Source organism: Electrona antarctica (genome assembly GCF_951216825.1).
Source record: "Electrona antarctica genome assembly, chromosome: 4".
In the NCBI taxonomy this organism is placed as follows: Eukaryota; Metazoa; Chordata; class Actinopteri; order Myctophiformes; family Myctophidae; genus Electrona; species Electrona antarctica.
This window is the reverse complement of record NC_136809.1, coordinates 22,230,843-22,256,900: the sequence shown is the minus strand read 5'-3', so window position 1 is coordinate 22,256,900 and position 26,058 is coordinate 22,230,843. Positions and strand designations below refer to the sequence as shown.

The 26,058-nt window shown below is 42.8% G+C and overlaps 1 protein-coding gene across 1 annotated transcript; it reads right to left on the bottom strand.

Moving 5' to 3' along the window:
* Positions 1 to 300: 300 nt before the first annotated feature.
* On the bottom strand, positions 301 to 25,812 carry LOC306921719 (insulin-like growth factor-binding protein 4). The gene is made up of 4 exons (XM_079498987.1): positions 24,926 to 25,812; positions 4,608 to 4,771; positions 3,173 to 3,298; positions 301 to 2,120 (listed from the first exon to the last, which is right to left on the bottom strand). The coding sequence occupies exons 1-4, from the start codon at positions 25,281 to 25,283 to the stop codon at positions 1,983 to 1,985; spliced, it is 786 nt and encodes a 261-aa protein (XP_079355113.1). The 5' UTR covers positions 25,284 to 25,812; the 3' UTR covers positions 301 to 1,982.
* Between the last annotated feature and the right edge of the window lie 246 nt (positions 25,813 to 26,058).

Genomic DNA, 26,058 nt, shown 5'->3' with positions numbered 1-26,058 from the left:
ATGGATGATCCATTGCTCAATGGATGATGATGGCAGCTTGGTTTTCCATTGTGATTCAGAAGTGAGGAATTCAAGTCCTCCAAACTAAGTTTAATATTAGGTAGCACTTCTGCTGCTATACCTGCAGGAGCTTTATCGTGTGTGTGTGTGTGTGTGTGTGTGTGTGTGTGTGTGTGTGTGTGTGTGTGTGTGTGTGTGTGTGTGTGTGTGTGTGTGTGTGTGTGTGTGTGTGTGTGTGTGTGTGTGTGTGTGTGTGTGTGTGTGTGTGTGTATATATATATATATGCATACTGTATGCATTTTTATTACACTAGTCAGTGAAACAGCTGGGCAGTTAACTACAGTGACACTGCAAAAATAATGTGATGTGGCTACTTATACATTTTGTTTTGTTGGACACGCCTATTTAGGTCATAATTTTGCCGATAATAAGTCCACCTTCTGAGAATGTCAATCTTCAGTTCCCATCATAAAACATAGCTCAAAAGTGCAGAAGCGATTTTCTTCATTTTGTTTTGGCACAATAAGTATATAGCACCATCAAACTGCACAAATGCTGCCAAGCAGTCTATTGGAGAGTAAATCCTGCATGTTGAAGCATATTCATACAAACATGAGAATAGCACTGGCGTCTTAGCACCAGCTGGAGAAACAAGATTATCCTATCAGCAGTATACAGAGTTCTTAGCCCTGCTATGCTGCCATTCCCTCTGGACCAATAAGCTAAAGAGAGCTCATAGGCAAAGAGAGGGGATGTAGAGAGGGGGGTGGTGGGGGGGTCTAGGAGGGTGATGAAGCACATCTATTCTGGGCTTTCAGACCTCTCAGAGGTACAGTTTCCCTTTTTCAAAGCAATCTCTTTTCACTCTTGGTTTTCTAAATGTTGTGAAAAGCCGCAGCTTATCATCAATTTGTAATTCAAAGCAGGGAATTGTTGCTTCCTCCCTCCACCCGGTTTATTTACTTTCATTTCTATCTAATGCTCTCATCCCATCGTTTTTCCGCTGCTTCACTGAACCATGTTATGACCAGGCCGGGTTAAATAGTATTTGCAAATACTTTTGATGGGTTTTTTTGACCTACTTATTAGGCCACATCCACACGGAGACGTTTAAAAAAAATGTCACAGAGTCGTTTTCAAAAGGTTTACCGTACACATGGAATAAGAAATGTGTGTATCCACATGAAACCACTGAAAACATTTGCGGATACACCTAAAAACGTCTTCGTCTGGTCGGTGCCTTTTAGGTGACAGATTGTGAGGCTGGGAAGTTTGGGCACTTTGCATAGTTAGCTAAGATACTGTAGGTGATTTGAAAGTTAATTTATTACATTATTATACTTTTCTCTGAATAGATCTCAATCTCAATCGTAGTAGTAGCATGTGATGTGACATGATGTGAATTGTCCTGGTACAATACCATATCCTTCTGCTGCTCCAAGCAGGTTAAAAACGAATTATATACAAATACTATTTCAACCACGACTGATTCCAATGATCTCACAGGATTGTTTGATTCTTTCAAAGATGAGGCAAATTAGACTTGAGTAAACCAAGATCATGTTAAAGGATTATTTTGTCCCACCACCTGTTACTTAAAGCGCATCTGTCTAAAAAGTATCTGTCTATGTTCACATACGGTATTAAAAACAATGCACGGATGTGCAACAGACCCATAGAGATCACATACACACACAGGGAAACAAACAATAGCAAAAGTACACAACTCTACGGTTTCCTTTTTGTTTAGAAATCTCAAGTACCGCTGGCCTCAGGTGAAGTGAAGCTTGAGGATTAAGTTCTTTACACACATAGTTATAATAATCAGCACCGGTAGAATTTGGCTGGTCCTGCTCCCACCCCCTCCTCCTCAAAAACACACACATGCGCGTTCACACGCACGCATGCGCACATATTGTACGCTCACACACCCACACATACAGACACACTAACCCCGATTAAAGCCCAGCCCTACTCCTCCTCACTCCCTTAGGGTAGCAGTCATTAACTGGTGGCAGTCCAGATCCCCTCGCAGCTCTAGTGGTCCTGGTAGTCTCATACCCGTCTTCTGGTCTACGCACCAGCACTTTCCCCGTTGCCCGTCACGCGCTGGGTGGCACTGTGGACAAATGATACAGGGCACATGCTTACAAAAGAAGATTATGGCATGGAAGTGATAATAACAGCTGATAACAACAACATTAGATTTCATGGGAAGTCGTTAAACTGATTGTACATACAATTATTAACAGGACAAAGATTGACTTGACCGTCTCATATCGTGGCAGGTTCCTATGTTCCTTTGTTCATCATCAGAGGAGAGCCGTTAGATACCACCCCTTTATTTATACAAAATTCGGTCTTATTCACTGTGTGTGCTAAGCTTAAATAAATAACAAGGTCTGGGTAAAGTAAAGAAAAGAAAATGTCTGTACAACCTACGAACTTCTGACATTTCTGTGCCATAAAATGATTCTTGATTGCCCCCCATGTGCAGGGGTTACAAACGATGCCACCAGAGTTTTACCATAAAGTAATTATAGTTAAACAGTAAACAGATGGGATTTAAGTCTACTTCACAACAACGTGCTATCAAGAGCAGACTGGGGTACTTTTAACCCAGACTCTGGAGAGCTGGTGCCATTAACAGGGTTCACTTTTTATCACTGACTCTATGTCTGCTCCTTTGATTGCACACATGGCTCACAGCACACCACACAGCCTTATCTGAGCTTTTATGTGCTCCAATTCTCTTATTCTTATCTATAGGCCTACCATTGCCCAATCCTACAAAAGCAGTATAACAAAAAAAAGGTAATCGCATCCAAAAGCTAATAGCAACCATCACTGAAATGAAGTGATTATTGTTCAACAGTTGAAAAGGAACCACTTTACACGCACTCAGTTCAGTTCAGCTCTTTAGTTTTCAAACTAAATCACTTTTTATGTGACTTAAGACATTAGGTCTTGGCACGAGTCAGAACTCTTGCACTCAATGTTCAACTGCACATTGTGTTTTGACTTATAGAAGGATTGCGCAGTTTGCAGGTGACTGGGGTTGAAAGATAAGCATATCCGTATGGGCTAACACTCAGACAGAGGTTAACAGATTAAGCACTAGAAGCAAAGCCATGAGATATTACCAGTGCTACCTAAAATGAAACCACAAACCTGCTTGACATGGAAATCTCCATTCTTGTCACAGTTGGGTATTGGGATTGAATATAGATCATCATGTGTGCGTGTGTTCGTTGCCAGTCTGTCCAGTGCTCTCTGAAGCTCAGCACGACATGGAGCCTGTCCGGAAATTATAGATTCAAATCACATAAGAATTAGGTACTGTAGGCTATATACCTGTGAGGAAACTTCAGTACGTTACTATTATTCCCCCCACAATTACTTCATTGCACTTTGATATTTATAATAATTATTTAATATTCCTATATAGTTAATTGAATGCATTCTAACTTTAATTAGCACATTTTAACATCTGATTGCCTGGATTTGGATCTGCCTGGATCTGATTGCCTACTGTTTGCAGACAATCTTGTGTCACTGACAGACATTTTACGTGCCCTGCATCCTACATATAAATAACACTTATGTGAGAGTTTACTGGCTTTTCTTTTGCATTTTAATTCATGATATTGCTGTTAAAATAGTTTTGTGCTTGAAGTCTCTGAAGGTTTTATTGTCTCCACCAGGCCGAAGGCCTGGGGAGAGAATATGTTTTGCACTCCGTCCGTCCGTCCGTGTGTGTGTCTGTCCGTCTGCGTACAGCTAATCTCCAGCACCGTTGGTCAATGCCAAACTGTGCACACACACTCCCTGGATGCCAACGACGAACCTCTGCCCCAAATTTTATATTACTCGTACAGATTTTATCTATACATCACGCAAATCGCTATACACAGTCATGTGATCAAGACGGACCTGCCCGCTTTCCCATATTCCTTCCCCAATCGCTAAGATTGCCTTTCAAAATTTGCAGGATTTGTCCATTTCAAACAAAATGCCTCAAATCATTAACACAGCGTGCGATTTCCGTGACATTATGCACACACATTCCCATTAGGCTGAGGAAGAAATGCCACATCTGCCGGTTATAGCGCCACCATGAGGCCGACTTTGGTAAAACACATATCTGTACATTACTCGTACATATTTTATCCATACATCACGCACATCTGTATACACATTCTCCATAGTAATGAGATCAACACGCAACCGTTCCGCTTTCCCATATTCCAGCCCGATTGCCTTCCAAACTTTGCAGGATTGGTCCATTTTGAACAAAATGTCTCAAATCATTAACACAGCCTATGATTTCCCTTAAATTATGCACACACATTCCCACCAGGCAGATGACGAAATGCAACTTAAATGTTTACACCTATAACTGCACCGATCTGTGTACAACTTTGTATGTGCACTACTACACGTTATGAATACACTGTTACGTGTTATATACTTTTTCATATATTACTCCTACACATTTTGTCCAAACATTACAAATGCTATTATCCTGGTGGAGACCTGTTCCTCGATGGGCACTTTTTCTAGTTTGGTTTGAAACTGGTAAGAGGTCAAAGGGCATTGTTCTCACCAGTGCAGCCTTTGGGTCTTCCCTGGCAGTGTTGCTCCTCTGGTTGTTGGATTTGGGAATGTGTCTAGCCAGGGTCTTCTGTATGCAGCGTTTGTCCTGGGGACTACACCGGATGTTGCTGTTGTTTGGGTGCTCAGGGATGATCTCGTCTTGCCTCTCCATTGCTTCCAGGCAAAGAGAAAAGTCAGCATGCAGTACACGTTAAACATAAATGGTGCCAAATAAATAGCACTAAAAGTGATTCTTTGGCTGGTAATCAAAGGGGAACCTATTTTGGTGCTATACAGCACCTATTTCAAGCCATATACGTATGCCCTATGTCAGCAATGCTACAGGTTATGAGATTGTACGATAGCTATTTCTGATTTGTTTTAAAAATCTAAGAATTCTGAAACAATATTTTGTGCCAGTGACCCCCATACAAGATTTGTATTGTTAACATATATTCTAAAATATTCTAAATTTGTTCAAGATATTTTGAAAATAGCCCGCTCATATATGGCTAAAGTGGTTACATAATTTTGTATGCTATATTAACACATGTTGCTGGGGACACCCTGGAACCCCCTCAAGTAGCTCTGGCCCATATAGCTCTAATGCGTTGCATTTAGAGCTATGTTACTCTCGACTTCCGGGGCTCGCATGAATGCAGACCATCCTCTCGTGTGCTGCCTTTGGAATGGCAGTTTGGTTAAAATTCATAGTTTCAAAATGTTTCCTAATTCTGTCATTTAATTAAGTAAGTTAAAAGGTGTACCAGTTCTTACTGTTTTTACTGCCCTCCAGTGGTGGAAGTAGAAAGTGAAACTAAACTCAGAGTCAGCATTTCCCCATGAAACAGTGAGCTGTGCGCATGGTCTGCTGATAATTCTTCTTTAATGCTTTTGCCTTGGACATTATTGTCTGTAAGTACTTTGAAGTTCTAGTTAATCGGTTCAAAGATTATATTTCATGTAGAATGTGATGTTTGCAGAACACCTTTGTAGCTGGTTATTTTGTGTTTGGAAATTGTGTAAACACATGTGGTCTGCATGTTAGTTTACTGCTGCAGTAGCAGTAGCCTAGCCATTTTCTGTGTTTGACTTCAACATTGTGTACCTAGTTCAGTGCAAATAGCCTACTAATAACTATGCATACTATATTACTCACACACTCTGCATATTTACCTGTGTGCTAATTCATTTTTATGTTTATTTCTGTACTTTTCAGTTTTACAAAATTACCTGTGACTTCAGTAAACACAAGAAAAGTCAAGCCTTGTCTCTTTATTGGAGGATCTCAGAAACTGTTAACTAGCTGTCTAGCTGCACATAGGCACGTGTTGCAAGGGCAGCACAGTAAAAAGACAAATGTACGGCGGGCTCAAGCACACAAGATAATAATCAGCAATCATGAGTCTACGCTCAGGAAAGAAATACACAGTGGATACAAATGAACAAGAAGAGGAGAGGGGGGCTTCAGAGCTCCTGACACTAACAAGACAACAGGATGAGCATGAAGCATCCGAAGCAGCATCTGTCAAGTCTTCTCACAAGTCTTCAGTCAAATCTAAATCTAAAGCATCCTCTAAGACATCCAGTAAGTCATCACGATCCTCAATAGCATCTTTATATGTAAAAGCACAGGCTAAGGCAAAGGCTGCTCAGGCTGAAGTGGCATTTGCTAAACAACAAGCTGAAGTGATTAAACAAAGGGCTGAACTTGATGGCACCTTCCTTATTCTCCAGTCTCAGAGGGCTGCTGCTGCTGCCTCTGCTGAAGCCGCAGCCTACCAGGAAGCTGTGGAGAGTGAAAGTGAGGACGAATACCAGGAAGTGCTAGAACACCCTGTTCTACAACAAGCTCTCAACTCAGCACAACTTACCAGAGAGTACGTGCAGCAGCATGCTAATCAAACACTGATGCCCCCTGCTCTACAACAATCTGTCACCCCAGCACAACATGCTAATCAAACACCATTGCCCCCGGTTCTTCAGCAGCCTCTCAACTCAGCGCAACGTGCTAAAGAATACGTCCAGCAGCTTCCCAAACACTCACCAGTGAGTTCACCTGAGATGGACGAGAAGCCTTTAAGAACCCCTGGCGCTAATCCAGCTGTTGACAACGCCACCCATGTTAACCAACCTCCACAGTATGGAAGTGTTGAAATTAAAAGAGAAGAGCCAACAAAGAGCACACAACCAACCAAGACATACTTCAATCTTCCTCAACACTCAAGCAATCCCTTTAAAGACTACTACTCACCTGAGCCTCCAGGTGCACAAGACTTTGCTAGATACCTGATACGCAGAGAAGTGATCAGTTCAGGTCTTCTTCAATTTGACGATCGACCTGAACATTACATGTCATGGAAAGCGTCCTTTCACAGTTCAACTAAGGACTTAAATCTGTCAGCCAGGGAAGAATTGGACCTGATGACAAAATGGCTTGGGCCTGAGTCATCAGAACAGGCAAAAACCATCCGCTCTGTATATGTTCTCAAACCTGCAGCAGGCCTCTACACCGTCTGGCAACGTCTGGAAGAATGTTATGGGGCGCCAGAGGTCATCGAAGATGCACTGCTAAAAAAGATTGACAACTTTCCAAAACTAAATAACGGAGACAATATCAAGCTAAGAGAACTTGGTGACATTCTCTTGGAATTGGAATGTGCCAAAGAGGATGGTTACCTAACAGGCCTCTTATATTTGGATACACCTCGTGGGGTAAAACCCATTGTGGAGAAACTCCCATACAGCCTCCAGGAGAAATGGAGAGCTCTGGGATCCAAGTACAAAGAGGAGAATGCAGTGACTTTTCCACCTTTTTGTGTCTTCTCCAGGTTCGTGAGAAACCAGGCAAAGGTGAGGAATGATCCAAGCTTCTTTTCTTCCACATCCGACAGTTATTGTACATCACAAACGGAGAAACCTGCAAAGTCCAGCTGGAAAGCCTCTGTAAGTGCACACAACACTGATGTTGATGCAGAATCACTGGATGATAGTGACAACATACCTGTTCAACAGAAATTGGAGGGACCAGATAGGCAATGTCCTATACACAAGATGCCCCACCCACTGAAAAAGTGTAAAGTATTCAGAGGAAAACCCATGGAAGAACGCAAAACATACCTGAGAGAGAACAGAATTTGCTACAGATGCTGTGGGTCCACGCTACACGTGGCAAAAGACTGCAAGGTGGCAATAATGTGCTTTGAGTGTAATAGCGACAAACACACCACTGCCTTGCATCCAGGACCTCCTCCTCAAGAGGCTTCAGAGAGTATTCAGGCTGACAAACAAGACAGCGGGGAGCCAAGTGGGAGTACAGTCACCTCAAGTTGCACAAAGATATGTGTAAGTGGAGAAAGCCCACGCTCCTACTCCAAGATCTGTTTGGTAAAAGTACATCCTGCAGGCAAAAAAAAGAGCGCTATTAGGATGTATGCAGTGCTCGATGAGCAAAGTAACAAGTCTCTTGCCAAGACAGAGTTTTTTGACCTCTTCAAGGTCGAGGCCAATTCATCTCATTATACACTGAGAACCTGTTCAGGGAGAACAGAGACGTCAGGTAGAAGAGCTAGTAACTTCATCATCGAGTCTATTGATGGAAAATTACAACTTCCTTTACCAACCCTAATCGAGTGTGACATGGTTCCTGATGATAGGACAGCAATACCTTCACCAGAAATTGCACAGCATCACTCCCACCTACGGCCAATTGCCAAGAAGATGCAACCTGTGGACCCAGACGCTCCAATCCTCTTGCTCTTAGGAAGAGACATCTTAAGGGTACACAAGGTGCGCGAGCTAATAAACGGGCCCCACAATGCTCCTTACGCACAGCGACTAGACCTAGGATGGGTCGTCGTGGGTGAAGCATGCTTGGGAACAAACCATCAGAGGTCAATGTATACAAAGCAAACGTGCTGCAAAATGGTCACACATCCTGTTTCAGCCCATACCCAAAAAGCATCCAAGTGACTGAAGTGGTATGATACAGCATCCTGGTTCAACCTCCCCTGCCTGTAAGGAAGATGCAGGTCCCACAGAGAGGACAGACAACCTTGGATGCTCTGTGTTAAAACAGTCCACATGGATGACAGAATGTCCCTGACCATCATGGACAAACATGTCTATCAGAGCAGCTCAAACTGAGCATCCAAGGACATTCCCTTAATGTTGATGTATCTATAGTGATACAATGTTATTGTACCAAAGCGGGGAGTGTGCTGCCTTTGGAATGGCAGTTTGGTTAAAATTCATAGTTTCAAAATGTTTCCTAATTCTGTCATTTAATTAAGTAAGTTAAAAGGTGTACCAGTTCTTACTGTTTTTACTGCCCTCCAGTGGTGGAAGTAGAAAGTGAAACTAAACTCAGAGTCAGCATTTCCCCATGAAACAGTGAGCTGTGCGCATGGTCTGCTGATAATTCTTCTTTAATGCTTTTGCCTTGGACATTATTGTCTGTAAGTACTTTGAAGTTCTAGTTAATCGGTTCAAAGATTATATTTCATGTAGAATGTGATGTTTGCAGAACACCTTTGTAGCTGGTTATTTTGTGTTTGGAAATTGTGTAAACACATGTGGTCTGCATGTTAGTTTACTGCTGCAGTAGCAGTAGCCTAGCCATTTTCTGTGTTTGACTTCAACATTGTGTACCTAGTTCAGTGCAAATAGCCTACTAATAACTATGCATACTATATTACTCACACACTCTGCATATTTACCTGTGTGCTAATTCATTTTTATGTTTATTTCTGTACTTTTCAGTTTTACAAAATTACCTGTGACTTCAGTAAACACAAGAAAAGTCAAGCCTTGTCTCTTTATTGGAGGATCTCAGAAACTGTTAACTAGCTGTCTAGCTGCACATAGGCACGTGTTGCAAGGGCAGCACATCTCGTCTTTAGCGTAAATAAAAAAACGTTTTTTGCTACTCACCAAAACTCACCCCGGAAGTCGAGAGTAACATTGCTCTAAATGCAACGCATTAGAGCTATGGACCAGACCAGAGCTACCCCTCAAGGAGCCCTTGGGGTCTTCGGACCCCACTTTGAGAACCACTGCAAAGAATCATGCAAGGGCTGAACAGGTTCTTTGTATGACAACAGTGCTATATAGTACCTCAACCACCCTAAAGAGTGGTATAATAGTGTATAATTCAACTGTAAGGTGGCATGATATAGCAGAGTGGCCCTTACACATTATAGGGGCAAAGCAACACATGCCAAGCAAAAAAACAAAAGAGCCTAACACAACCATTTAGGCCAGTGGTTTTCAACCAGTGGTCCTTCATGAAATTGAAGGGGTTCCTGAAATGATGGAGAGTTGGTAACCAAATTGACCCCTATAGACAATTAGAGAATGTAGAAGAATTGTTATTTTGTTCAACATTTGCCTGTTATCTCTCCTATAGTACCACATCAACACAGCATGGAATTGTGGACAAAATTGTATCCAACGACAACAAAATATTAAATGTTATCAAATGGTGGTCTGTGGCTCGAATGCCAAATACATAATGGGCCTTCATATGAAGTGGGTTGAAAACCACCGATTTAGGCCAATGGGCAAAGTCATTAATGGATTTTGATTTGATATCGTGTATGACTTGACATCAGAGATAGAGCGAGAGCTACTGGGCTACTCCCACTGTCCTTCTGCATACCCACTGTCCCACAGCTGAACATACAGTGGTGGAATGTAGGCTAAAAACGAGGCCAGGTTAACCTCAAGGACACCGAGTAGCATTCTCACTCTGGGGGGTAAACTGTACCTTGGCCCTTTTCAACTGCTGCACCACATCTATCCTACAAGGGCTGGTGCATTTGAAATGTTGCCCCGCCCCGAACCCCGCCCCGCCCCTGCCCTGCCACCCGCTATCCATTGTGGTTTGTGCCACATTCACCTTTGCATCCCTATAATCCTGCAGTTCTGTGCCCCTGCAGGCAGCCAGCTGCTTCCTGAGGAAACCCCCCCCCCACACACACACACCCTGCTCTCCCCCATTCCTTCCACAAGAACCTCTCTCTGAGCCAGATGGAGCCTCTTTCAGGGATTTTTTGTCGCCAGTGGGCATTCCTGGAAACGTATACTTCTATGACTGTGTGGTAGTGCACAAGGTCATAAGATGAGCAAGACAAGGGACGGTGACCTATGGCATTTCACAGATTGGCATTCCAATCGAAACCAAACCATTCGCAGTGATTATAACCATGTCTTTAGCATTCTCAAGCTGTTCTTTTTCTAAGATCTCTGGAAAAGATCTGGATCCTGGCTCAGGTCTCAGGTGGTTCTGCTATTGGCAATAGCACAATAAAGGCAGTCCAGTATCTTCCTTGATATCCACTCAAGCGGGTCCTTGACCTGTTTTACTTTGAATTAATAGTCGTCCCATGTTCGTGTTAGAATATATGTGCTGCTCTGTGCTACACATTGGAAGGTGAGAGAGTCTCACTGAACTTCATTGACAAGGTTATTACTTGGTTTGGCCAAAGGGAAGTGTTTCTTGTCTGTTTGTATTTTTAGTCTTGTTGCCATTAGCCTTGCTCATCAGCACTTTCTCCCACAAGACCCAGCAGGGTTTCAGCTGTTTCCGCAGTCCCAAGCTGTTCTTTCCCCTCTTTTGCCATTTTGCGGTTTTCCGATTCCACACTTTTTCAGAGTGCCATTTTACACGAGCCTAAGTGATTTAGAAGTGGGTCAGGGGTGCCATGTCCTGTTTGCTACCACTGCTGTTCTCCAGGGAGGAAGCTACCATTTCTCTATGTGGTTTCACCAAGACTGGATCAACAGCTTTCAGTGTAAAACACCAGTCAAGGCTTTTAGCTAATAATACACTGTGCTGCTGTCACAGGTGGACAGCCAAAGCTATACTATAGTTGAAAAACAAAACAAAACAAGTCAGGAAGAACAAATTGTAATTATTTTGTATTATGTTAAGTCCCAGAAAACATAAATTCACGCACTATACTTTTATAATAATCTGTTTTAAATGAGCAGCCTGCATCAACCAAAAAGTGTGGTCCAAAGAACACAACCCTTAAATTATTCAGTGGGAAATGGACTGTATTGAATAGTGAGTAATGGTACACACAGGGGAGACAGAAGGAATGACATGCAGCAATGGTCATTATTCAATCCGAATAAGTAGGAGACTATTACCCCTTTGTGTGAACAGCTATAGGGTCTCTGTAGGGACTGCACTCTCAAGACATCCTTTATATCCTTTGGGTATGCCACAACTCTGCTCAGAAGTGTCATATAATGTACTGATAAATGGCTGTTTTGAGCACTGTTATCGGAATGTAGGATGATGTGCTCAGCTAGGATGACAAATATTGATTTTGGTGGACTGATGGCCTTTCCTCGAGTAACACCTTAAACTAAACTTTAGGGAGCATGTCTTGCAATATACAGACTAGCTTGCGGTTGACAATCAAGCCGTTTCTGTTGCTAAAACTGTGTCTAAACAATTAGAGGTAAAACAAGTCTTTAGGGCGGTCCTACATATTGGTACGGTGATGCGACTTGTTTTCAATGCAGTAGGTGTAGGTCATATAGGTGCCAGAGAGGGGGTCCCAATTGGGGAATGACTGGTGATGCGTCGGTCGGGGTTGTTCAATTATCTAAAGTCCAATAAATAGGTTCAATGGAACCTAGCACTGGCATATTTAATGATTACAAAATGGGACCACATCATGAAGGGCATGATATGAACAGCAAATGAACATGAATAAAAGCAGATACGGCCTGTTATATTGCGAATCTATCGAGATTCGCTCCATATCAGTCCGTTGGTAGGGGCGCTCCTCAACGCGCAGGTCAGCACTCAGATGTCTGTCCTGGAGAGCTCTCACATGTCTCTACTTTTTCAGACACTATAGATCTCTCTGTCTCTCCGTGACCTTGCTATGCACGACTAGTGTGCACACTCTTTTAAGTAATGGTTAATGCTCTTAAAGGTCTACTTTATATCATCACTGGTCTATTTATTTATTTATTTTTGGTGGTCTCTCTAGCATTTTGTTGCACAATCGTCGTCGCGTATTGGCTGTCGCTGCAGGCTTGCCTCTTGCCGCAATGACCATTCTGGCTATAGTCTACCCTGAAGTTGCTCTCTAGTCTAAACTCTCGATCTCAAATATTGTTGTTCACCACGGAATGCAGACATGGTCTCCATGTGGAAACTAACCATGCGCAATTTCTAAGTAGATTATAGCTGATTGCCACCATATTGATATGCAACTCAGACGCCGCACTGAGTGCGGCCATCAACCACTCAGCTAAGGCCTTGCTCGGCTGCTCCTCCCGAGGCTCAAGGTTTCTGTTGTTGCCTTGTTTTCAAAGACAAAATGTTTCGTGAGTCAACATGGTCCACAGGGCTGCATTTCTTTGGCATCAACATGGTAGCAAAAGCTATTATATTGTGTTGACGTGGTCTGCAGGTCCATAATTCCTTTGGTGAAATGATATGCAAAAAAGGCTGTCCCCGGCGTCATTATATACTAACATCAGGTCGGGAACAGCCATGTTCCAGCCACGGTGTCAGCATGACATGACACCTAAGGTCTGGCAGTGGCACTGATGTGCCGAGGGAACATAGGATCTAAGCTGACCCCACTATGGTTATGCCCACAGATTCATGCAACAAATGTTGTTACATTTCTTATGATCTATATTCACCTAAGATTCAGTATGCAATTAGTGAAACAAGGAGGACTTCTTACTTTCGTTTTCTATATAAATTTGTCTAAATCCAGCATACAAATATAGTGAAATGAAGCGCCAATAATACTTTAATTCATACCTGTACAAACACAGCCTGTCATAGGAAGCGGTCTGACCCTTGGCCCAACTTCCCAAGGGAGGCCCACTGGCTCACACTTTTAAAGATGGAGTGCCGTGATTTTTTTCCACCCTAAAACATGATCATCAGGTCTTATTGTTATATAAGGATGTATAATTTTTTAGAAAAAGTTTACAGTATTTGTTAAAATGTTGTTTTTATGTGGACACGCCCACCAGTTCATTAAGTATGCCTGGTTTGCCTGGTGGGTGGTGATGGGTGGCGATCCACCTGAACTGAAGCCGCACCCACAGCTGTAGTTGTATGATAAAGGGGGAGGGGTTAGGGGAGGGGCTGATAATGTGATGTCACTATATTACTGTTTATTTCATTGGCCCGTTTGACTGTCAAGGGTTCAGCCTCCAGGAAGAAACCCTAAATACATAATTGCACATAAAAACGACTCCAGGGTGTCTAATGAAGTACTGTCACCTCATAGACACATGAACAACTGGAAAAATACAAAAATTGTGGCACTCCATCTTTAATAGAGCTGTAGTTAATTTGATTGGTTTGGGCTAGTCTTATTAGAACAGGCAACGTTACTTTTCAGGACAGTTTTGCATGCGATTCCTCCAGTTCACTTGTGAGGTGCGAGAGAGCATAGGCTAACAACTAGTGACTAGTCTAATGGATGGATTGCCGGGACAAATGCAGAATGCAGAGTTCTACTTGGAGGAAGAGCCCTGACTAATCTAATAGCCCATAATGTCCCATGACCTTTCCTGTAGTGCGAAATTCAGGCCAAAAAGTCAACTTTGCACACAAGACATCTCATAATCTAAAACAGTGCTACAGGGACGACATCATTTTGTAGTCCAACCTGGAAGATATCACTGATATGGGTTCCCAGTGCAGATTTCCCATGGATTTTGTGTTTTGGATAAATTAAGAAAAATATGACTAAGGGGGCAGTCACACCAAACCTTTATGGGAATGGAGAGGTTTTTTTGGGAGGGGGGGGGGGTCCTTGAATGGCAACAAATCCGTTGCCATTGAAAAGCATTGGTAGAATCTGCCCGCCTAGGCACCCAAGCTATTTTGTTTTGTTCAACACTTAATATGCACATATCAACTGCGTGATTTTTGAGGGAATTGTTCTATGTTCCTAAAAGCACATAACGGGTGTAAGGAGCGTAGCAGCCTCTAGCGGCTGCTATAGCTGGGGTTTTAGTCATATTGTTTCCCAGAGTTTATGACGACTGAATCCAACTAGTGTTACTGCCTCAAACTATTCCTGTCAGTCAACAGGAGATGCTGTCTGAGTGCTGGACAACAGTGTTTCATGCTCAAGGCTGGAGAATTCATAGAACCACCAGAGCCGCAGTCAGTGCCATTGCCAAACAACCGTCCAAGTTTGAGATTGAGCAATAAAAACAACCCATGAGAACAATTATAACATTGTTACTCTACAAGCTCTGCAGCGACTTTCAAGAAGCACATGTAACCAAAAGTGAATAATTTATGTGTGCAGCATAATAATAATAATTTGAAAAGTGACTGATGATTTTAAAAAGTAATAAACGTAATTAGGAAAACTCTTTCCCAAATTGTATTACGATATATTGATACGGATAAACATGGGCCCTGCCATCCTCCTGAATCTGATGCCATCCAACTATTTGATACCGTTCAGTGTGGATTCAGATCTCAACCAAGCTGTGGTTGTTGGATTATGTATTTGTGTAGATATAACTGTCAATGTTAATGGATTACATGTCTACTGTTGATATGTTCATACATGTTGAGAAGTGAGCCAATTAGTATGCCTAGCCTACATACATAGTGTTACTGAAAACACTGAGTTCTATAGCATTGACTCTATAACAATATGGACTATGGACTTTTCATGACGTAAAAGAAAGGGGGAAAAAAGCACCCCACGTGTGTGGCAGCCAAGTCTATGCAATGTTTTAATGTTTGCTTAAAGGAGCACTTTAAGCAAACATTAAATGGTACCATTTTTGAGGGGCGCTTAGCGCCCCCACGTCTGTCTGGCTTTCGGAAATTACGTCATATGGCAGCCAAGTCTATGGACTTCATTAATGTTTGTTTAGGCTTTAGAGTACTAAACGTGACGTCATGTGGCAGCCAAGTCTACAGACTTTTAATGTTTGTTTAGAGTACAATGTTTGTTTGAAGGAGTGAGGAGCCCCTCACTTAAGTGTGATTTCTTATATGGGTCTATTTGCTATTTGGTACCTGATGTGGCCAGTCTTCTGGGGGGAAAATGGTGCCCAGACACTTCGCAGTTGCCTTTACAGTTACCGTCAGGAGTGGGACCTGCACTACTGACATTTTTGAGGGGTGATAGCCCCTCCTATGTCCAGCGTGTAAACACAAACATTGCGTAACACAAACATTGAAGACGAAGGTGAGGATGCAAATTCTGATTGGCCGGTATGAGATGATGTATGATGATGTACGATAATAAGATTTCTTTATTTTGCAATGGTCAAGGTCACACAGTAAGGTCAAGGTTTTGCTTGTAGACGAATCCGCAGAGCGGTGTAGGCCAGCTGTAGGAAATCAATGCTGCGGCGTCAAGCTGCGCTTAATGTGACACGTACCTCAGACGAATCCACGGAGGGTTGCCCCAGGCGCAGTCATAGCTGCAGGGCGCCGCTCCATGGAATTCGTCTATACATGGGTCAGTGTGAGGGAGGGGCCATGGGGTGATGCCTGAAGCAGCAGGATAACCAATGCCTGTGACTAATGAACTGATTGGCTGGCAGCCATTCAGCCTGGGCACACCTGAACTTCCATGCGCGAAAAGAAGCCAAAAGAAGCTGTCTGCCGGTGTCTCTTGCGGGTTTTTAGACAGCTGGTGGATGGAAATGAAGCTCCACCCACACGGCAGAATGCCGCTGGGGCAAGCTTTTCCGGGAATCTGCCGCGTGGGTGGAGCTTCATTTCCATCCACTAGCTGTCTAAAAACCTGGAAGAGACGCCGGCAGACAGCTTCTTTTGTCCGCGCATGGAATCTACGAGTCAGCCACTCAGATTTCTCTGTGTTTTGTGAGAGAGAGCCCCCAAGAGGAGAAATAGCAAGAGAGGCCAACTTTGCTTTACTTCCCGTAGTGAGGTGAGCGGTAACATTATTAGGAGACGGGAAGAATGTTGGAGTCTATTAATTTCCAATGGGAGAATGAACGTGAACACAGCTTCTGAACCATTCCTTAACTCCATGGTCACTGAACTAAATACTGGACCCAATCATCACAAGGCACACAATATTTACAAGATATTCATAGTAAAGTGGCTTCTTTTAGCGAGACAAATCAGGAGAAAATCTACTTTGTTAATGACATTTCTTTATCCCAGCAACAAACTCTTGCGAGATTTGAGATGAGTCCGGAAGCCTCTCTCTGTCCATCTGCAATTTCACCCAATTTGTGCCCAAATTAGAGCTGGCATACTTGGTCTGCATATTGAGACAGGCAGATATGTAGGCACGGTTGAGGAGGATAGATTATGTAGTCTGTGTGATCTAAAGGAAATTGAAAATGAAATGCCATTCTACAACTCTATTAGGGAGAGACTTTTTGAGTGGTGTAAACCACTCCTACAACTGGCTTTTTTGTGCAGAAAAAATGAGCATGGTTGCTATGTTCACCCTGTTGTAATGACGTAATGAAATCACACCCGGGTGAACAGGGTGAACATAGCAACCATGCTCATTTTTTCTGCACAAACAAAGCCAGGTAATGAAATCACACCCGGGTGTGATTTCATTACGTCAGACATGATTTCATTACGTCAGACAGACCTTACACCACTCAGTTCACACGGGAGTGATTTTTAATAAGATAGATCAAAATCATGTATTTATATAAATACAATACATGTATATATATGGTTGGAGGACTTCGAGAAACTGAAAGGCCTATTTCAAAAGTACACCTTTTCATTTGCCTCATTCCTTGAAAAGGCCTGGTCAATGAGGAGCAGGGCCATTTGCATGTACAATGGCCTTGTTTATTTGTTTTCATTTTGTTTTCATTTTTGTTCAAATACTGTGGGGAGAAGCAAACCACGCCTACTATATTTAGGAGACCATTTGTAGGCTTTGTGTACCATTTCGCGTCTAGTGGCTCCAATTAAGTTGGCCCATCTTCATACATAAACCATCTTTGAGAGCCCTCACCGCATGTGGTATTACTAGGTAGAAATATATTAACGTCAGACATCCAGCTTGTGGTTTCACATTTAAAAAATCACACCCGTGTGAAATGAGGGGCGCTCTTGTTATCGTACATACATTTATGTTATTATCACGACGATTATATTTTTGCAATTTTCATAATGTTACTGATGGTGGGTGGGTCTTTCAGTACCTTCATGATGCTCAGTGACATCATAGAAGGTAGGTTTGTTTCCCTGCCCACATCCCTGTTTTTTCCGACAGGCAGGTGTTCGGGTGAATTTCACTCGTGTTTAGTGATTTAGTGAGTGTAAGCAAAGCAAAGTTCTTTGTTTACCCAGGGAAGTGGACTAAGCTTGAGATGCTTGTTTACAGCCACACCCTGCTCATAGGACATTTCATGGTAGGGGTTCAATGCCTTGCTCAAGGGCACTTCAGCGGTGGTAATTTTAACGTGCCGCTCCGGGGATTCGAACTGGCGACCTTCCGGTATCAAGACCGCTCCGCAAACCGTTCCGGCCACCGTTGTGTGATAGAGAAAAATCCAATACATATTACACCCACAATGGACTTTTATTTTTTTTCACTGGACCATTCAGTGAATGTCTTAGGAATGTCTTAGGAATGGGTGGACCAAAGGAGAAGTTCCCAACTTCATTTCTCTTTTTTTAGGAATATTTTAAAAATAATATGCACGTTTTTCACCGATTTTGCCCCCCCATGATAGGGCCCCCCCATGAAATCTATTTTTAGTTTTTTTGTGAAAAGTCATGATGAAATATTAAAGAAGAGTACCTCAAGTTGCCATCTATTGCTGCACTGCAATATATTTTGATAAGAAATGTTTTTTATGGAATATTTTACATTGGGTAAAATATACCCATGTTTAGTGATGGTGTAACAAAAAATATGTTTAGTGTTCTAGGGTTAAAAAAAACATTCAATATATTTATATTATATAAATTATATTTAATATAAAAAATCACACCCGTGTGAACTGAGTGGTGTAAGGTTTTATATAGCATGATCAGCTGTGGTCTGACGTAATGTCTGACGTAATGAAATCACACAAAATATGTTAAGTAAAAAAAGCTATCATTTTTGATAAATGTATGTATCACACCTGGATGTGATTTCACAACTGGCTTTTTTTGCGCAGAGAAAATGACCACGGTTGCTACGGTCATCCAGTTCACCCGGGTGTGATTTAATTACGTCAGAAATTATTTTGAACATAGCAACCATGGTCATTTTTTTATGCACACAAAAGCCAGTTGTAGGAGTGGTTTACACCACTCAAAAATATAGACTGTATGAATAAGATTAATACAATTATATTGAAAAAATCACACCCGTGTGAACTGAGTGGTGTAAGGTTTTATATAGCATGATCAGCTGTGGTCTGACGTAATGTCTGACGTTAAAGATCTTTGGCTAGGTAGACTCGTCTTCTGATGTGATGATTTGTGACCATGAAGTTGATTCAGCTGGAGTTTTTGTCCGATGTGAGGTATTATATAAGGTAAGGTATTATATAGCCTGATCAGCTCTGATCTGACGTAATGAAATCACACCTGGATGTGATTTCACAACTGGCTTTTTTTGTGCAGAGAAAATGACCACGGTTGCTACGGTCATCCAGTTCACCCGGTGTGATTTAATTACGTCAGAAATTATTTTGAACATAGCAACCATGGTCATTTTTTTATGCACACAAAAGCCAGTTGTAGGAGTGGTTTACACCACTCAAAAATAACTATTTATGTATAATATCAGATATAGACATTCAGTGATTTCACTTAATTCAAATATCACTTCTTTTTTTGTTTTGTTGTGATAATCCTCCCAACTATAGAGTGTGCTGACCATATAAGGAGTTCCTCCCTGTCCCCAGTGAGCCCCTGGGGTAAAAAAAACCTTAGGTTTCGTTTTTGGCTAGGTGGCCAAGTCTTCATCCATCAGGATTTGAGGGGCCTTCCGCCAATCACGATCGAGCAGAGGCGGGCCTTGGTGTGCATGCTGCTGGCCTGTTGTGTGTCCCCCCACTGTAGAGCGTGTGTATGTGCACATCTTGCTACCGGGGCGGACCGGGGGGGTTTTCCAAATCACCCAAATCACTGAATGCTCCTTTAACGTAAAATTCTCATTCATAAATAATTTCTACATAATAAAAAATTATAATAAAAAAATAAAAAAGACAGAAGACAGCGTGTGATGTTTGATTTACGTCATAGCGGAATTATCAGCTCATATCATCATATATTATCTCATACTGGCATAATCTCAGAATGCCTGTTGCCTGTAATTGGTTATCTGATTTGCTCGTTTACATATGACGTACATTTTCCCTTCAATGTCAATGGCATTTAATGTTTTGATGTTTAATTTACGTCATATTTAGTGGAATTCTGATGTCATTTCTCCGTTTATCGTGAATGCCAAAACTTGAGACGGTTGGGGACAAAATGTTGCGGACATTTGACCGGAATTCTCTTACGTGGTCAATGGCCAATCTTGAGACGTGTGGGGACAAAAGCTGTTTATAGAAGGGGCTAGCGCCTCTTAAAAATCACACCTGTGTGAAGTGAGGGGCGCTCATCATCATCGTACATCATCATCAAGAATCGTGGTCCCTTATTGGCCAAGCGTTCCCACCAACATCATCTGATTGGTCATCCGATTTGCTCGTCCTTATATGACGTACATTTTCCCTTCATTGTCAATGGCATTTCATGTTTTGATGTTTAGGCCTAATTTATGTCATATTTGGCGGAAATCTGACCTGAATTCCCCTTTCATTGTCAATGGCAAATATTGAGATGTGTAGGGACAAGATTTAGCGGACATTTGACCTGAATTCCCCTTTCATTGTCAATGGCAAATATTGAGATGTGTGAGGACAAAAGCTAATAGGAGGGGCCTCAAAATCACAGCTGTGTGAAGTGAGGGGCGCTCTTATCATCATACATTATCATATATCATCTCATTCCGGCCAATCACAATTTGCGTCCTCACCTTCATCTTCAATGTTTGTGTTTACACAAACACTCAATACTGGCCATTCATTGCCAATCGCATTCAATGTTAGTGTTTGTACAAACACTTAAAACTGGCCATTCATTGTCAATGGCATTCAATGTTTGTGTTACTGTTAGGACAATGTTTGTGTTTACACAAAGCTGGATATAGGAGGGGCTAGTGTCCCTCAAAAATGTACACAATTGTATCATTAACTTGGTTTCTACTTAATAAATAGCTATATTTGCTCACAGATCTCTGAAATAAAGTGAATTGCAGTAATTCTGAGTTTTTATCACTTGTTAATGGCCTGCCTGTATATAATGTCTACATATACAGACTACTACATATACAGACTACAGAGAAACCTATCCTACAATATACTTTAATTAGGTCAAACTGTTGTGTTGTATAATTGTTAAGATTATTACGAAATTATTGATCATGCTTTAGGTTTAGGGTCATGAATCAGGGTCTTGTGAGTCTAATCCTGCAGCCACTGGATTAATTTACAGTGATAGAAGACTGTTCTGATGGAAATGTATTTCCTCTCCAGCAAAGTTGTGACAGCAAATCACTGCTGAATTTCTTGTAATAAACAACATCTTGTTTTGCGTTTGCAAAAGGTATGCTATGAATGAACACGGGCCAGATGTTGTCAGTATTGATGTAGATTCCTGGCAGATTTGAGCAAGGCTGCTTTAATGTGTTCACATGACATAGGCCTATGAAATCAGAGAGCTTTGGGATTGTGATTTCACCATCCTCTTCAGATTGGGAATATTTCATGGCCAAAACCACGTTAGATTGTTTGTGTATCGCCTCCACAGCTCAAACAACAGAAGGGGGTTGCTCTCCCGTGGAGAAGGGCAATAATTAGCTAATCATATTTACTCCTGCATAAAAGTCCCAGCTGTAAAAATGTGCAGCATAACCCAAAACAAGCAAATATTATACAACATCAGGGGATATCTGCTGAGAAGGGATTTGAGAGAATTCTCCTTTGGCACCATAAGGTACTGTACTCCTATAGTACATAGTACATACATCCTTAATCAGCCCAAATTGGGGTGTTTTCATGCAACAACATGGACAGTGAAGAATTGAGGTTATCACACTGGCTGTATAAGGACTAAGTCAAATTGAGCTGAATTGTGTTGAGAATTAGTTGGAATTAACAAAATACTTGACAACTTCATTCATTCATTGGCGTCTGTAGGCATTGGGCTGTTTCATATCTGACATCTGTATCTGTTTGTAAATAATACCCATTTCACAGTTAGCTGGAGGCATTTGAATATGACACCAGGGGAGACTTGGCTGGAATGTTGGAACGGATGCCAGCACATGCATAATGATTTATTCTAAGTATTACAGTGGGTTTCTAAGAATTGTAAATCAAGAAGCACCGAGGAAGTGCCTTGGTCTTGGATGTGAGATGCAGAATAGTGGTTGCCGTTGCTATGGAAATATGAATTTTAGAACAACCTTAGGCCTGATTATTTTTTGAGAACAGTATTATAATACTGTGTAGCCTTATAAGGCTACACAGTTTTAAACCAAGGGAAATAATGGGATCATGTAACATGCATTTTCTTGTTTTAAATAGCCTTTACATTAATATTTAGAAATTGTGCTTGAAACCTGATCTAATTATCAGCCAGTACAAGACTTAATGAATGATACAAACATTATTCACACAGTATTTGCCTGCACCCCTAAATTCACTGGCCTGTCAGCATCGTTTTCTATCACATGGTGTCCCTTTTTTATGAATCCCATTTATTTTCTAAAAACCCTCATCTATTTTTATCTTGCATGTTCACTGTTGCTAGGAGTGGAGCAGTGCGGGACGTGTATTCAAGTGATGCACCCCCTGGTTTAATAATGCATAAGTGCGGGGAATGCACCACAAAGGACTTCTCCTGGTACTTGTGACTACACAGCAAAATTCTCAGTGTTAGTTGAATTCTGAGAGTGTATAACATTTTTCATCAGTAAAATCAACACCAAGTATTTAGCAGTGTACAGTTACTCTCCTCAGCCTCTCTCCGATGCCAGGGTTTACGTTGAGCATTCTTATACAGGAGGTTTGGAGAGACATTGCTGAGGAGTATTGATGTACATTGAGATTTATTGAGCAGAGCCTCCCTGCTTTGTTATGACAAACTCCAGGGGTGAGAAGGAGTGGGGATTAAAACAGAACTTGGCATACATATTTCAGAACACTGAAAACAAAACTTCTAAACTTTCCAAAATGTTCCGTGTGTCACTGCCCCACCCTGGAGAATGGAACAGATAACCCAGTTCTCTCTTGGCAGATCGGACTACAGAACATCAAAGCCATTCGGTAAACAATGTTTAGGAAAAACATTCTCAAAGATTAAGCAGCGTGGTTGGACGGAGCCGGGCCAAGCCTTGACTGCCCTCCTTTTATCATGCTCTAAACAGCTTTCCTCTTCTTTCTGATTCCGTTTAGTCACGCTATGTGCCGGCCTAACCTATGTTGGCCCCGCACAGGGAGCAGAAGGCTCTCATTTCGGCTCTGGCAGCTAGAGTGCCGATGAGCTCATCTTTGTAGAAGAGCTGGACACGGTGGGCGATGTGCTTGAAGGCTTGGGAGGGGAGAGAGGTGGGGAGGGGGGGCTCAGAGAGGACCAGGGGAAACAGATGCAGCATTAGAGAGAATTGCTGGGAGCTTAATGTTGGTTAAGTTGAAAAGTTTTCTGTTCTGGCAGTAACAGACAGCCTGTTGCCACCAGTGATAACCCTCTGGGAAGCAAGGCTTAGCAAAAAAGCAGCTCTGGGCCAATTAGCAGGCGATCTGGAACAAATGAGAGAAATGCACTGTTCGCGGCACGTTTTTAACGACCACCTCCCGAAACGCACATGCCATGCCATAATGGAAATTAGATTCAGACAACTGTATTCATCACAAAAAGGGCAATTCACCCGCCGTGACAACCGCTCCATAGTCTTTGTAGAGAGACAAGGGAGAAATATGGGAGAGAGAATTCCATCAGTAACATGGGGACAAGACAACATCCTCAAGCAGGCACAGGAAAGAAGGTACGATAAGATATGTAGCATTAGACGCTTTCCAGGTTTAAAGTGGAAACAGACTGTAGCTGAAGGACGTATATTGCTAAGAGGGGGGGCGGGGGGGGGGGGGGGGGGCACACAACAGGAGTCAGGTGTCTGCCAACACGAGCATGATAAAGACATCACTTGTGAAAAGGAGTTAAACATCTGCAGCAAACAGGAGGAGAAGAAGGAGTAAGTGGAACGTAGTTGGAGGAAGAGGACAAGAGACATCCGTGGAAGTGGATTACTGATTGCATGGAGCTCTAATAGCCCCAGACTGGCCACACTCCATTACAGAGTCATTTCATGCAGCAGACAGGCAGCTTTTATTACCTACTCTCATTACACACACACTGCCCAACATTGCACTCTTCTCCACACCACACCACGGATGTCCGTACGTCTGCCTGCATGCTCTCCACATGTGCCTGTGTGCAGGACCACAGATCAACATGCAGACACACACAGTGTATGTACATGCACGCACATGCACGCACTGCACGTTCTCTTTGCACTAATGCAGAATCATGAGTGCATGTGTGTGTGCCCATGCATCCATCACCGCGGGTCCTCTGTGCTCCTCTCTGGAGATCTATGTGGGAACAGCGGGGGCCAATTCACAGCAAGTGGCCGTGCGTGAGACAGCAGTGGAACTGTATGTGCTCTCATGGGAGTAGCGAGGAGCTGGCGTATGTGTGCTCCTGTTCAGGGCTTAGCCGAGATTAGGGTAAACAAGCAGCACCCCCACCCTGACCCAGCCTGGCTCAGGTACGACCCAGGGGAGCAGAAAGAGAGAACATTCTGCTCTGCTCCGCCACAGGCCCAAAAGAGACAGACAGACACAGAGAGAGAGAGAGAGAGAGCTGGAGATACACGCCCGGTGATGGAGAAACTACATCAACAGTGACTAGCTGCCTTTACATGATCCACACCGTTACCAGTACTCTTATATCCCAATTTTAGACGTTCAAAATAATGTTTGATTATAGATCATCACTGTTGGAGATGTACAAGGTGTACTACCTTTACTACCCTTGCATGCAACGACACCATTCTAAATGATTTGGGTATTTTAATAGTTCCAGTGGTCATTTCAGCACACTGAAGTGACCCGTGATATGGCAGTATCATTGCACCCCATCGTATTCAAAGCACAGACTTTTCCCTGTAACTCCCCCACTCCCCTCTTGAGTCCCCTCGCACACAAACAACGACCAGTAACACCACCAGATGAATTTCTCACCTGAGTTCTCCTCCACCTCCCTTTCGTCGGTGCACACCCCCTGGCCGTGCATCAGTGAATGTAAAGGCCTCTCTACCCCACGTGGTGGGAAGCAGCGGAGCCCTGTGCCACAGCGAGGGGAGTAGACACCACAGTGTGTCCCCTTAGGCAGGGCACAGGTGGGGCAGCATCCACACCCTGGCTCGCGCACCGTCTCCGCACAGCCGTCCGGCAGACGGCAGTTGGCCAGCCGCTCCTCGGAGCACACAGGGCAACGGATGGCCTCTTCTGGCAGGCACAGTGTCACCAGAGACAGGGTGCCGAAAGCCCACAGGCCCAGACAGAACTGTGCTGCTGCCATGCCACCTTCACGCACCATGGCAGCCCCTACACCTGCACACAAATGTATGCCCGATGATGTGGTCCCTTGGTTTTATGCACGTCTATTGTGTCAGGTTTTTGTTTCGTTTTCTGTCTTTAGTTTGCTGTCTTTTTTTGTAGAATAAGGGGGGATTCGGTGGAAGGCTTTGTCCGTAATGGTCTTTGATCTTGCCAGCTGGTTAGTGTTTCAAATGCAGGGATACAATGCCTCTCCTGTATTGGCTGTCCGTTCCTCAGATTCGATTTCACAGAGGCAAAGATGCAAGCCTACTCCTGTTCTGCTTGGCTGGCAAAAATAGTGTTATTTTTTTAACTAGTTTTCAATATGTTACAAAGAACACAAGTAAGAATATCCACTAGTGCATTCAGGTGAGTCTTCAAGTTCAAATCTCCAGATCCCTGGAACCTGACCCTTCCTCTGAAACAGAAGAAGCTTGTTGTGCCAGTGTTCAGATGGAAGCAGGTCATCAAACAACAGTCTTTTGCAGAAATAGCAGCAGTTTCCTCTTTTGCTGGTGTGCAATGCAATGGACTCACTCCTAAGAATGGCTCTACATGAGTCGCTCTCCTTGGACTTTATACTGGCTCATGGACACGCCTCCTCCTACAGTGAGAGAGAGAAGCTGAAAGGCACAGCAAAGAAATGCCAGGGTAGAGCTCTCACTCTGTATCTCTCTCTCTCTCACTCTGTCTTTTTCTCTCTTGCTTTTTCTCTCTGGCTTCCACACACACTGAAGCTTACATACAAACACACTCACTCACACTCTCCCTCA